Source organism: Dicentrarchus labrax, unplaced genomic scaffold (genome assembly GCF_905237075.1).
Source record: "Dicentrarchus labrax unplaced genomic scaffold, dlabrax2021, whole genome shotgun sequence".
Taxonomy (NCBI): domain Eukaryota; kingdom Metazoa; phylum Chordata; class Actinopteri; family Moronidae; genus Dicentrarchus; species Dicentrarchus labrax.
The window spans coordinates 13746216-13761805 of NW_026136715.1; the positions used below are offsets into that span (position 1 = coordinate 13746216).

At 40.1% G+C, this 15590-nt stretch overlaps 1 protein-coding gene across 5 annotated transcripts in view; it reads right to left on the reverse strand.

Annotated features, from left to right (window-relative positions):
• cacna2d3a (calcium channel, voltage-dependent, alpha 2/delta subunit 3a) overlaps window positions 1-15590 on the reverse strand; it is a 110561-nt gene that overhangs the window by 42704 nt on the left and 52267 nt on the right. For all 5 annotated transcript variants that reach the window (XM_051426197.1, XM_051426196.1, XM_051426195.1 and 2 more), the window contains 5 exons: window positions 14400-14611; window positions 13188-13262; window positions 9361-9450; window positions 8689-8802; window positions 2328-2406 (listed from right to left, as the gene is read on the reverse strand). In XM_051426197.1, coding sequence (XP_051282157.1) covers window positions 2328-2406; window positions 8689-8802; window positions 9361-9450; window positions 13188-13262; window positions 14400-14611 — 570 coding nt within the window. The remainder of the gene's footprint in view (window positions 1-2327; window positions 2407-8688; window positions 8803-9360; window positions 9451-13187; window positions 13263-14399; window positions 14612-15590) is intronic.

Genomic DNA, 15590 nt, shown 5'->3' on the forward strand with positions numbered 1-15590 from the left:
ATATATATATTAAAAGAAAATCTCAAAAGTGCCTTGTATGTGTCTGCTAGGATTTGAAAGTTCAGCTAAGCTAAAGCATATGGCTCATCCTCAACCGTGACGTAACAGGCAAAACTCTGAGGTATATCTTGTACGTTGACCCCCCAACTACGGTAGCGGTTCCCAAATATTAAAAGAGGAACAGTGGCTGACTGTAGTCCCTGTCCTCTCATACAGCTCTCATACAGCATAGTAACATTAACAAGCCTTCAGAAGGGCTTATTATTTCTCTTCTGTGGCAGTAAAGACAAATGGTAAATGGCTGCATTTATATGGCACTTATCCAAAGCACTTTACAATTTACTGCTCTTTCACCCATTCACACACTGATGACAGTGAAATACCAAGGTGCTGGCCTGAAACATCAGGTGCAATTTGGGGTTCAGTCCGTCTTGCCCAAGGATCCCTCGACATGTGGACAGGAGGAGCTGGGGATAGAACCACCAACCCTGTGATCAGTGGACAACCTCCTCCTGAGCTACAGACAACATGTAGGCCGGCTGGTAACTTTGCTACATTCAGAGCTTAACAAGATATATAGGGCTGACAAACAGTAAATTAACTGAACCACGATAAACATGATAGCTGTGAATATAGTATGTACTGCCACTCGCCAAAGACACACTGGGAGAGCATCTCATAGTAAACTGTTGCCACAAAGTTGGAACCTATTGTGTAAAATATCATGCAGCATTAAGATTTCCATTAACTGGAACTGAGAGGCCTGGCCAAATCTATAATTACACAAAAGTACTGCATGTGGACAGGGGGTGTCCACATACTTTAGGCCGTACAGCGTTACACTGTATTCCATTAACATACAAAAAGGTGTTATATCTTAGTGTCATGTTGTCATTTGTCATTTATTGTTGCCAGTCACGTCTAGCAGATGCCAGGGAAATGAGAGCAGAGGAAGAGGAGAGGCGAGTGGAGTGCAGCTGAAGGCGCTGTCTGTGTCTATTTGTTAACCTAAATTAACTTAAACCAAACCAAGTTCAGTGCACGGTTGCTAAAACAAGAAGAGGAAGTGGACTGGAGTTAGTTCAGTTAGTTACTCCAGCCACAGAGTTAAGTGAGCAACACTGCGGGGTATAAGTGGAGAGACGGTGGAAAGTTAGTCAAGCTCATCCAGGCTTCGGCAGGGCCTGCATCGTTTTTCGTTGATTGGCAACCAAAGACACTTCTCATACAATATGTGTGGCCTGTTAGTTGCTGGTACAGCCATAAGGCTTAGTGGTAATTAAATCCCTTAGACCTACAATTATTCGACTAGCGCTACCTGTGATGTGACATCTAAACAATAGTCTTTGTTCCACTCAAAGGCAATAGGGACAGACTTTGACATAACAGCCTTCTCTGACAGGGCACACACTTTTTCACCTTCAAAACTAAAACACTGAAGAAATACAACCACAAGTTTCTGGGGCAGTTTGGCATACAGATGTTATGCCTGCTAAGGAGCAGAGAGAAGACTGTTCTGCACAGCTCCTGCAGGCTGGAGAGGGTTTCACTGTCACAAGCCTGAATCATCATGCAGTATACAAACACACACACACGCTTATGTAGCACGACACACACGCACACACATCAGTTTCATCATCACTACTAACACCCTCAAACTGACTGGATGAGTTCTTGGATATCACTTCCAAGCAAAACTGTGGATGCCCTTGTCTTCTTATCTACACAAATACACACACACACACACACACACACACACACACACACACACACACACACACACACACACACACACACACACACACACACACACACACACACACACACACACACAGCTAAAAACACATGCACACCCCTTGTGTGACCTATGGCTTGCCTGTCTTATCTATGGCAGCCTGAGGAAATGGAGCCAGACTGTCTCTGTCACCCACCTCCCAGCTAAATATAGAACCCGAAGAAAAGTGCTCTACGTACTGAGACAACCATGACCACACACAAAGCAGCTGGAAAGTGGTGTATTGCCTAGATAGTTTGGACTTAAGGCTTAGAGAAGGATGGAATGTGACATATCTGTTCTGTGCAACTGGCACCAGCTGCCTGCTGTCACATACACATGCTAATACTGATAGGCACTGACAAACACATGTCTATTCAACTACATACACACACACAGACACATATGCCAAACACCCCAAACAAATCCCGAGCTCGATAATATATTAGTTTTTCGCCCGACTGACAGCAACATGCACCACCTTTTATCTGCAAAAACAGATTATAAGGAGAAAAAAAGTACAGAGATATATGCATGTGTTGTAAGATCCCACCTTTGTTAGCACATGCCATCCATTTCAGATTATCTGCGAAGGCTGACTCTCGACCAATCAGGTAAGGGAATATGCGGACCTGTGGAGAGAAAGCAGATAGCTTCCGTCAGTCATTCTAATCACATTTTGATAGGGCCCCACCATACCACCATATAGAAGATAACACTGTCAAAGCCAGGCAGAAGGCTCATCCTTTATCTGCCAGTGATTAGCAGGCCCTTTCTCCTTCTTTAATAGAGTCGATTATGGACTCGTAAAAAGTCTGAAATTTGTCTTTTAGATTGTATTGAAAGTTTAAATCATTCAAATCTTTATTAACTCAAGAAACTGAACAATTAGGAATTAACAGATATGTATAATAATAAGTTTATCAAGAATCTGCAATTAGAATCAATAATGCCGTGAAGTAAACATTTTGCATTGAAAAAGCCAAATACGAGCTTTATGTGCTCAACCTGGAGAATCTTCTAAACTCTCTGTTGCCAAACCCATTTTTGCCCGGCAGTGCTCAGTTGGCTCTAGCAGCAGGTGTAGTTGGCAGGTGTGTGCATGTATGTGTGTGTGAAGAGCAGGTTGCCAGATTGGAGCAGATGCAAGCCTCTGGGGGCACAGCTGCCATAGCTCCCATGCCTGCATTTTTCACTGCCTCCCTTCACCCTGACAGCATGTGTCTGTTTGTGTTTGTGTGTGTTATGTGCATGCACACACGTCAAGATGTGGGTATATGTGTGTCTTTATCTGATTTTGGATGACTGCTCTCAACAGAAGAGCCTGAATATTGCAAAAATATAATTTATGTATAAAAGGCAGTTCCTTTTTGAGGAATACTTATGTAATAAATTATATTTATTTCATTGTTACTGCAGTGTGTCATAGATGAACTCCTTATAAATTCAGTAGCGATTAAAACAGCTTTAGCAGACAAAGATATAAACCACAGACAGCTAATTCTTGGCTCACGTTTTTATAGCATGAGTATTTTTGGTCTATTGTCAACTGTAATGAGTTTCACTGTGAAGAAATACAGATGTCAGATTGTCATTTTTAAGCAGTCCTTATTATCTAGACTATAATCATCCTCTATTCATACAAACCTAGCCATTTGAATGACATTGCCAGAGTGACAGGAAAACACAACACAGCCGACATGATCAAAACCACTCTATATAGGGATATTGGTATAAGTGTCACAGTAGGATTTTCTGTTTGTGGTTCTGCGTTTCCTTCACTGGTAGCCAAAACGGAGGTCAAACTACAGCAGGCTGGTTATTAAATATGCAAGAGTTTTTCAGCTGAGTTAAGTTCAGCTGAGATTAAAAAAAAAATAGCAGGGGCTTGAACCACGGCATGCAATCTTCAACCTACTTGACTGCACAAATTTTACATAGGCAGGAATAAAAATACATATGCATGCAAGAATACAAACGCACAGACATATAAGTAGACACATCTGTACGTATCCATGCATGCACAGACACTCCTGTACAAGAGCAACACAGTGAGTTGATGCGCACACTGTACTGTATGTATGCAAAAACATTTATTTGTTCACACTCCTACATTATGTATTCAGCGGTCCACTCAATAATTCATTCATTTATTCTCCAGTGTAAACATTCACACAAATGTTTAAAGACCGTAAGTGCTTCCTTGAGGCTACATGTGTTTTAATGTCCGGGACACACAGTTATGACTTGCACTGTTACAAAGTAACAGCAAGCTAATGGTTGCTGATATTATTGCATGTGTCATAATATGTGGCATAATCTAGGACCAGACTATCCTATTGTTGGTCATAAAAACCCAGCTGGTTTAAAATCAAGGTCAGTTTGAGGTTTCAACCTGATATAGGGATGTCACTGTTACTGCAGTTTATACAACAAATTATACAACCTAAACCTAAGCTATAAGGAAGCATTATATGAGGTTTGGAGATTTTGATTTGGTGAAAGTAAGGCTCATTCCTAATGTGTTAAGAGTATGTATGTAAAAGCCGAGAACTTTTCTATGAGTAACTCTTAGCACCAACGGTGTTGCACAGGCATTCAAACTTTTAGACATTAGCAAATCAGAAGACCCTGATAACCTTGTGCCACACTTTCTAAAGTTAGCAGCTGATTTTTATTCTCCTTCACAAAAAACAAATTTTTAATCGATCTTGCCTTTAATGAAATTCCTTATCTCAAAGTCGGCTTTTGTTCCACTGTGTATTACTGAGAGCATGTGTCCCAACACTTGTAAATTATTACTGGCCCAACTATAATCAGCCTGGGCAAAGATTCATGAATTGTTCATTTCTAATCTAATAATATTTATCTGAAAATCAATCTGATATTTTTGAGAGTTGGGCTTTTCGTAGAGCGGGCTGAAGTGTGTATCAGAGATATAAAGTATGTTTGTGTGAGAGGACAGACTTTGCTGCTCTCCAAGTCTATGATAAAGCTGGAGTTGTCCATTCATGGGATGTTTGATTCTTTATTGGGAATTTGTAGTCTAGGGGTCTGTTCACACAGACAAATACTACTTGGGTGAAATGCTTATGAATTTGACCCTAACTGGGCCAGGAGCAGCCTTCTCACAGGAAACAGTTTCTGGATCTATTGATGGATCACTTGGTTGCACTACTGAATCTTACATGGGAGAGGCAGATACTACTCAGGGAGTACCTCTCACAGTTTCGGGTTGGGAGCCGAGGCCACATGGAGAGTGTTTCTCTGTCTCCTAGGGCCCATGCTATCACCCGTCTAGGCCATTCTTCTGGCCCTCCTTTGAGCCCAAGGAGTCCCCCTTACAGGCTGCAGCGCGGCAGAGTTGTCTCCCAGCAATTATAGTTAGCCATTTGTTACTGGGACAACAGAAACAATGATGGCAAAAGACGAGCACTGGGGTCGCATAATGCACTGCCAAATGGTGGTGACAGATAAGGTATGAGCAGTGCACAAATGAGAGGGCACGAACAGGCATGGCTAAGGTTATGTGTAGCTCAGCATATCAATCTCCTGAAGCTGAGTGATGAACATGTAGCCCACCTCCAAGTTTTTCTATACCTTCACTTTCAAGGTCAGCCCACGCTGATGAGGACAGACAGCATGGCGCATCTTTCATCAATTGACAGGGCTGCCTAGCTTCCTCTCACCTCTGCAGCATGGCCCACAGGCTACGGGCACACCACAAGCCCCCACTATCAGTGCTGGCCTGTGCAGTGATCTTGGTGTAGTGGCCACTGTATAAATTGCTAATCATGTGACTCACTTTGCCCCAAAAGACTTCTAGCCATATTACAAAGATAATGAATATAAAACAATAAAGAAAATTATTAGCTACAATATGCTGTATATTGGTCAAATTAATTGTATTCCATTTGTGTGTGGGCAGTCGTTTGAAAAAAAATTACTAATGTGCTATGGGCACAAAAATGGCTTTAGAACTTCTTCAGTGTATGCGCCCAGTGATCAATTTTAATTGGTATGAATCTGTGCCATCTGGGAACATCCTGTCCAGCTTTCATAATACACTGATGGCCCGGGTTTTTTTGTCCCCGGGGCTGTTTGTGTGCCAAACATATGCAACCCTTTAGAAGATCAGGTGTCTGGGGACAGCCCAGGGGGCTACACTCTGAAGTGGCTGAAGGAATTTGGTGCAACAGGAAATGGTCAACCTCATTGAGTTAAGGGAGACAACTATTGATGTTCTAATCAATGTCATATTTTATCCAGCTTTTCTTGTTATAGTATAAGGCACTTTAAAAAGGTGGTGAGATTCACAGTTTACCACCATCAATAATTGCTCTTTTAAGAGAGTACATGAGGGTGCAGCTCTGTCAAAATTCGATTTTCTTGTGTTGGGTTCCTGGTCTTCACTGCAAACTGTTTGATATGACTGAAACCACCCTCACTTGCTGGATTAAAGATGTATTGCATTTTTTGGAGCTTATAAAATATTCATTTGCAAGGCACTGATGCTGGGTTTGATTGTATCTTGTTCAAAGATGTGGACATAATTTAGCCACATATGTGACCAATGCCAGGTGCTGTTTGATTCATTATTCTCTGCATGTTTGTAGCTTTAGTGTTTTTTTCTGTATTGTCTTATGTTGTATTGGGTTGAACTGTGCCTAATTACTCTGTATTGTTCTGCAACAACAACCTGAAATAATAAAAATCTAAAACCTATTGAGACCTGGAAATAAAGGATGTGAAAACACACGAACAAAAGCACTGTGATGAAATGACAACATAACACAAAACCTGCGATAACTAAGAAGCTACAATCTGAGCAGTCCTATTCCCAACTATATATTGAAATTAGCATAAGAGAGTAAAGTGATGAATCATGAATAAGATAAAAAGCAAACACTAGTAGGCACCATGCTGAGAAGATTATCAGGAGCTATCATTCAAGCACAGCTAGCTGAGATTATGGCTCACGTGTATTTAGATGCAAGTGTATGTGTGTATATGCAAATAGGATTTTGTGTGTTGTGTTTGTAGATGCATACACATGTAGGCACATTTGTTTGAACAGGTATGCACAAAGGCGGGGTTCAGGTGTGAGTATGGGACTGAGAGTGTTTGTGTGTGCATTAGTGTGTCTGACTTTCATCTCTTGTTTTAACTCAGTTATTGGTATCAGTAATACACACCAGTAAAAACACTAAAAGCCAAGGATACCTTTGCTCGTATATAAATCAACAAAGTGGTCTTTGGCAGAACAAACTTTGTGTGTTGTATATTATGCGTTTTGAGGTCATGCTACGAAAGTAAAGCAAATGCAGTTTCTAAAACATTCTTTATCTACAAAAGGCAGTTATCTGAAAACTGACAGTATCTCTGAAAATAATCACTGGTTTAACATGAAAGAAAAAAGTCATTATAGAATGTATTTGAAGCTTTTCAGTATTTTCATCAGTAGATACTGTTTTCCTTGGCAATGCTTTTTTTATGATCTTTTCTCTATAGCTTTTTTGACTAAATGCCATTGGTAACTTATTTGCATTCGGTTTTTCTAAAGCTATGCCTGTATTTTCAGTGTGACGCTATAAGGCTGGTTGGAAGGAAACCATTAAAAACAAGCAGTGGAGGAAGAGAGAGAGAGAGAGAGAGAGAGAGAGAGAGAGAGAGAGAGAGAGTGACAGAGACCGAGGACTTCTATTATCAGCGGGGCTTCTTCTAAATGGAACTATCTAGCAGCCCTGTCCCCTCTCCGCTCACTGCTGTTTAGCCTTGAGGCAGGACCAAAAATGAGGGGGTGGGGGGTCGTGAGGCAGTTTCAACAGGGACCACCAGACACACACAAACACATGACAATAGAGGTGCAGCATTTATGGTAACAAAAGGAACCCATATGAATCCATAGACGCATATGCTCAAACAGATTCGAGATTAAATTGAGCTTACCTGAGGCACTGGAAGTTTCTACTATATGTGTCATTCACATTTACCTGCATGTGTATACAGAATGTTTTTATGGCGTATGCATCCAGCATTGAATTTAGTACAGTTCTTCTATCCTCAATCTTTTAAGGGTGAAGACCCTGTGGGCTCTCTTTTACAGAAGAAAAGGACCTAAGAATAACCCTTTTTCTCCCCTCTATCTCCCCTCTCCCTCTCTCCTCCCATTTCATTTCATGGCCTGTCAGAAGAGCACCACAATTACCTTGCAGGACAGCAGAGAGACAGCTCCAGTCCTCAGAGACAGGGCCATACTTAACTCTGTTTTAAGGCCATCTGAAAGGACCCCATACTGGGCCCACTCAATACCTTCTGCTTGTCAAAAACAACTCAGCCCAGATACTAATACTTGGCAAAAACGTGCACTACAATGTGACTACAAAAACTGTGTATTCATATGGGAAACCCAGATGCACTTTTTTTTTTTCTTTTCTGTTTTTTGTTTACAGTGATTATGCTTGCTTGCTTTCTTACAGTCCTCTTGGTGAGCGAGAAGTGCCTTTTTTCACAAGAAATTATATTCTGATGTATATAATTTGTAATCATAGCCCCAACCTTATGTATATTAAAAAAAATCCTCCTTCTCACTTTTACTATTGATTGGTGTATTTAAGAGACTGTAAACGATGCCTTGGTATCCCTTTAAAATTGTGTCAAATGGATCTACTTCCTAATTTCAGATTTTCTGACATTGTCAACAGTGAGTTTAAAAACTCATTCATAACCACAGGAGGACATTAGTCCACTGCTCTCCAGCATTCATTCTCCATTAGGATACCAGCTTGCAGGTTCATGAAGTTGTAAACAAAGTGTAATGTGAAATTGAGCTCAGCTGACCTCACTTTACAACTGTTGTGGAACTACAATTGCACAATAATGTGATGTGTGTGTTTGTGTGTTTAATACACTACCTTCCTGTCTGGCCAGTTATACTTGGCAAAGATGGCATCGTATGTGTCCACAGCCCCGTCTGTCACCAGCATTATGGCCTGGCTACACTCACTACCCCTCCCGGTCTCGTTGAACTGGAAATAGAGAGAGAGCGTGAGGGAAGTTAACACACAGATGGACAAAAAATAAAGCTCAATAAAGTTTTTTTCAGACACTTCCAAAACAGTCCATCTTCTTACATCCGATTAGAGATGCAATGTATCTTTAGATGACTTACCTTCCTGTCATTAAAGCTAACCGTGTTGTAAAAGCTAGTGTTATAATAATAACATGCCTTTTCCTATACAGGTATGCACACAAGCTACAAGCTACCTTGCAGAATGGATACATTTGTCATAGTAGTGCACACTTAGATAGATACATGTTGTTGAATGAGCATTTAATAAGGGACTGTAAATGTGTGTGTGTTTGTGTGCATGTTTGTTTGAGTAATTGCTTGCTCATAATAGGGAGATGTTGAACCACTAACCTGACTCATCAAGTGCCTTGTTTACTTTGTTTTTGCATGATTCTGTGGATTTAGCTATTAATTACAACACAGTAATTAATTTTGTGCATGAGTCTGTTCTCTTTCTGTGTGTATGTGCATGTGAGTTTATCTGTGTGTGATCATGCGTGAGTGTATTACTTACGTCACTGAGAAGATTGAAGGCCTCAGTCAGAGCTATGTCTAACATACCAATGCCTTGAGCAAACAGCTTGTCTAGATGCTCCCGGAAATGCTGGGAAAATAAAGTTTGGGAAGGAAACATTATGATCATGGTGACAAAAGGACAGAATGAGAATAAGAAATTAATTAGAATTAGAGGTCATTATTGATTTTCATTGAGAAAAAAGAGACAAAGACATGGGAGACTGACAGTAAAAATGTAGAAATTACAATTTATTTTACTCATAACAGAGAAACATCATATTTCACTGAACTTGATTTACCAGCATTTGTGTGAGAACGGAGATTGCATCAATGGTTATTGGGCTCTTTAACTCAGCCCTGAGCCAGTTTTTGTGGCAAACTGCCACATTATCTTGGAGGGAAATGTCACATACTGACTGAAAAAACTAAAATGACCATTTCCTTCCATCTCCTTTTAGCAGACACCTGTTCAGTCTATTGCGCATGCAAGTGTGTGTGTATGTTCATAGATGTGATCATGCCACAAAGGGTACATTATCTCTGTGGCAATTAATGATGAATTTAATGTCAGCAACCTAACAGGTCTCATGTGCATGTCTCATTATTTGCAACAGCCTGCAGGCAAAATTGACTCTCTCTCTCTCTCTCTCTCTCTCTCTCTCTCTCTCTCTCTCTCTCTCTCTCTCTCTCTCACACACACACACACACACACACACACACACACACACACACAAATGGACACAATCCATTATCCAATTTAATCTATTTATAGCTATTTAGATCCAGTTGGTGGCATTTCAAACATTTTCTGTTGACTCTGGCTCTATCCAACTACCTGCAAAAAACATTTCCACCTATGGAGGTGAGCAACACTCTTACACACTGCTATATTACCAGTGGCAACAGAGACATTACACACAACGTCTCTCACTTTTTAAGATCTGGGAACACCCCAGACCTACACGCCCATCTACATTATCATCTTCCCAGCCTCTTATTTTTCTACCCCTTTTCTTTCACTCACAATACATTCATCTCCTCCAGTCTTCTGCTCTTTACTGATGGGAGGAGAAAAGTCTCTCAACACACAGTAGGGAGCCCAAGCACTGTAAGGCCATATCAGAGCTTGCTCACTTGGGAGCAAACGCACACACACAATACACACAGGCATAATCACCAGCAACAAACAAATAAATATGTGCACAAAAACAACCTCCAGCGTCCCTGACAACACCCCCATATGGCAAAAAGACGCAACCTCCCTTTGGTGTGGAAAAAAAGGTTAATCGGTTCCAACAAAAGGCTGTACCCTGGAGCACAGCAAACTTTACCCACTGCATGTGAGAGTGTGTGTGTGAGTGTGTATGGAAGATCGAAGTGATTTGTATCAGCACAGCGGGCTATGTTCAATCCCTGGTGCAGCAGTGTACTTAAGTGGCAGATTCAGAAAGTGCATGTGCGCATGAAATGCTGAATGTTCCCGACCTTTTGTCCTGCACAACAAGACTCTGAAATGTACAGTGGACATCAAACCCTTCAATGCTTTTATACTCAAAAATGATCACAGCAGTCAGCTTAATGAAACCTGATTGCAGGGACATAATAATGAACAAAAATATCTTAAATTCCAGCTTGCTGAAGCCTAAGGTTTTGATTTGTATGGCAAGTAATTTACTCTACACATGGTGGCAGTTGCAATTCTGATAAATACATGGAAAAGAGGAGCAGAAAAAGAGTTGTTGCATCCATTCTGAAACTTTCTGGCTAGCAATAATTAATTTGGAAATTTGCGGGGGAAAGATGACTGCGGTAATTTGGTTGAAAAGTAAGTAAAATTATGCAATGGTTATATATATACGGAAATGCTAAGAAAATTCTAACCTAGATATTATTGAGAAATTAACAAATTAACCATTCATTAATTCTGGTTGTGCTCACCTAAACAACCGACAAAATAGCACACAGTTAAACACACTTGGTTCAGTTAGTTGGTTGGTTGGTTAGTTACTGCGTCTGTCATCTATTAGATGACTGCCCATCTGTGACATAAGTGGAGGCAAGTATTCACCAAACTCTCAGTCGCATTTTAGAGGACTGGCCAAAAAACTGTTAGATAGAAACAATGTTGAAAATCACGAGTGTTTCTCTTTAAGGCTTTAAATATTAGCCTGGAACTATTGCACATGTAATAATCAGACTGGATGGATTTTAAATCTTCAGATGCCTGCTGACAAGTCTAATTAGACTAGAATTGGTAATATATAGCCAGATGAAGATGTTTCCCATGGAAGCTTGGTATTTAGGTATTTATGACCCAGTTGAAGTTTGGGTATGAAATAACAGATTTTGGAAAGACAGATCAGTAACTTTAAGTCTGTAGTGTGACAGTCACTTCCTGCCCCCAGCTGAAGTAAAAGACATTAGCCTTATCTACTAGCACAGACTGCCTTCCCCTCTTAGCTGGCTGACTCACACAACATTAAACTACCATCTGGAATTAAACACATAATGCTAATCCATATGCATAAGTGTACACTTACTTAGAAATAAACATAAATTAACTTAAACACCAACAGGCACACACACAGATATGAACACACACATAATTCTACATCATTTGCATGTGGAAAGTAGTCCTTGCATTTGCGAGTAAACAGCTGCTTCCCAAATGTTTGTCCTGGACTAGAGGTAATAGAGGTTAGTGAATTCAATTCCATTTATAAACTGAATGTTTAAATGGAATTTTAAATAATTGGGAATAGATTATTTTTTCAGTGGACACCTGGAGATAGAGCCTATACTGTAGGCAATAGAGAGGAGCATAGACTCAGAGATGAAGAAGGGAATCATACCACAGTAATAGCAAGGATTCTAACATGTGCCATCTTAATGAAAATGTCTTCTACGAATCGGTATACTTACTGACATAAACACAGTCGAACAAACCACATTATGTGGTACATAGCATTTATGCCACTCGCTGCCTCAGGAAAATCCAAACCATAATTAAAAAGAAGCACTCCACTGATTTAGCATTACTTGTACAACTTCCAATAACACTCACAGAGGACAGTTTAAAGAAAAAAGTATTAAAATCTATGAAGCAGAACCAGGGATATCTTATTTGTAAAAACACCCCCAGATTTTTTTCATTTTCAAACTTGTAGTCTTCAGCCCCAGCCCATGTTGACTCAGGTGACAGTTTGCAAAGTTTCCTCAGGAGCCACAAAAGGCCTCATACAACTTTTTCACATAGGCGGTAGGACTAACCAAAACCTGAAAATGGACTTTGCTGTGTGAGTTTCCCTTTAAGGACACCAGCTCAGTCCCTTCTCTCCCCTGTCATCTGGAAGTCCCTATCGGAACATCACCACTTACACCACCCGACTCAAAGTTCCTTTTAGTAAGCAGTCTGTTTAACAGGTTCAATGTAGATTAAAGTTAAACTGTGATTAAATACTGTATGCAAGGTGCAGTACTTCTAATGTACTTCAACTGATATGTCAATGACATATTTTCTTATGTGTATTGTATAAATCTCTTATTGTAAGGTCCACACTATACACTCATTTAACATTATACTGTATACTTTAATGTATATCTTACATCTTGATACAATAATTTCATTGCACAGATTCCTGTAGTAATACTTGAACTTGAAGGTGTCACTGTGAACCACAAATTACTTCCTGCAATTGCATTCTTTTTATATTTTTCTACTAAGCCTGAACCTGGCCACAGCCTCTTTCACAAGAAAAATCACCAATGATTTCTAACTGACTGTAACAGGAAAAAACAATAGGAGAAAAGGAAAGAAAGACTTACATCTTTGTTGGTGACATCTGCTTGGACCAGAGTTCCATTTAAGCACGGCTCCACATAATGCAATTCCTCATTGTACTGAAAGAATACAAAAGGAATAATTAATGTAATCATCTTTTGTCACTTTAAATGTGCTGTGTGTATAGAAATGTTTAATCTAATGTTTAAAAGTGCAAAATGTGAAGATGTTAGAAACTTCGCTCATCTTGATGAAACACACACACACATACACAAACGCACGCGCACACACCCACCCACACACACACACACATCTGCACACATTGCACAGTACAGGACGTACCCAGTGCCTGCCATTCTGTGATAATATTCACCATTTAACGCATGAGTATGAATTAGACTTCAAAGTCCAAGGAAGAGAATAGAAGTGTGTTCCTCCAAAGCCAGCAATTTTGCCCAAATGTGTGTATGTACAGTACACACACACACACACAAAGACAGACACGCACAGATGCATATGCACAAATTCTCACTGTATGAGATAAAGTCATCTCTCACCGCAGACATTTAAGACAAAATCCATAAAAACTTTTACACAACTGCATGTCTTCTATGAGAGAAATGAATGCACATACACAGAAGGTAACTCAGTGAAAGTAGCACAAATAAAATGAAGAAAGAAGAAACAGATGAGTCAAAATGACACTTTCTTTTAAAGAGTGTGTAGAGAAAACAATATGTTTCCGCCTGATTGTCCAAATCCTCTTTTTCTTTCTTTTTCAAAAGAATAATTTTCAAAATAACAAGATTAGGATATCAAATGATAATGAAGACTTTGTTCTGTGGAGAAAGAGAACGGAGGCTGGCAAAGTGACTAGCTACGTTTTGATGTGAAATAGCATCAGACACACATGTGCAAGTGCATGGTCATGCGTACACACGCACGCATACACACACGCACGCATACACACACGCACACAAACACACACACAGTTTCATCAGACTAAGATGCGATAACAATGGTTTGGGTGCCTGAGGTGGGATCCAATCACAACTGTCTCTTTTGCAATTCAAATCTTCATTCAGCTAAGTGCTAATTGGTTGTGAGCGTGACAGGAAAGAAAGCTGATTCGTTCCAGCATTTCCTCTGATCTGAGGAGGAGAGGATGTGGGCTTGTGTGTGTGCATTTAAAATCATAGAGGTTAAGTACTTTATGTACCCTGCTCACAACTGTGTGCACATTTGCGTGGACTTACAGCGATGATGTTAAAAAAGTCATCGTCTCCAAGAGTGTCCAGTATGGAGGAGACAGTCTGCCTGGCGATGGTCAGCCTGAGGCCTTTCATGCTGCCGCTGACATCCACCAGAATGACCACATCCTTTGGAGAAGTGGCAGCCTGGATGTACCACTTCCGATTACGGCAGTCAAAAGCTATGACCCCGTGTTCATCTGGCTTCCACTTGATCCCTTGAAGAATCAGCATCACAAGTCAAAGATAAAGGAGGAGCTGCAATAGTGCTAGAGCTGCATAATTTGCACGAAAGGAAAGCAAACCTTGGCTGAAACAGAAAAAAAGGTGGCCAGGAAATCTGTTCTTTGAGGCCAAAGCTCACTGCTTTTTCTGTCACAACAGAATTTTTCCTGAACATTCATCATCTGCTTTTTAAACCTCTGCCCCTACAGTGTGCTACTTTTAGAGGTTCAGTTCTACCAAATTACACAATACACCTAAATTACAAATTCTCTCACTTACTTCTAGTTGTTACTGGCCATGCAGATAGAGATTTGAGATTTCTTTCAGCACAGTACAATGGAGGTGAATGTAGTGCTCAGAACACTGAAAAATTCAACAGCAACATCCCTTTCTAGAAACCCATGTCCAAATTGCACTGAATAATCCATAGAACACACTCTTATCATAGTGACCATTTCTTTCTAAATTTGGTGAACTTTAAGTAATAGAATGAATTTAGTTTTTAGAGACTTTATGCAGCAATGACTTTGGATTCCTTCAATTCAGAAAACTAACAATAGACAGTGGAGGAGGCCTTTTGATAGCCAGAGCTGCACATAATATATATGTCCGATGTAGATAGAGATGTGAGATATTAAAAAAAAACATAATTAACGCTGATTTGCAAGTTCAAGGTCGAGGTCAAAAGATAAAAATAAGAAAGAGAAGCCTTTTCATAAATTTTCTAACATGCCACATAGAAAATGCATTCACCAATCCCATTCAAAGGGCTACTTTTCTTAATTATACTACTTCTTATTCATTCCACTTCACCTGAAAATGTTAATTTTCCCCATCTTCTTCACCCACTCTCTAATCTCTACAAACTCTCTCACCTGTCTCTCTTTACCCCCCTCTCTCTTTTTCTATCTACTCTGCCCCCTCCTCCTTCTCTCCCTCTCTAGCCTCCAGTCTCTAGCTGTCAGTCACTGA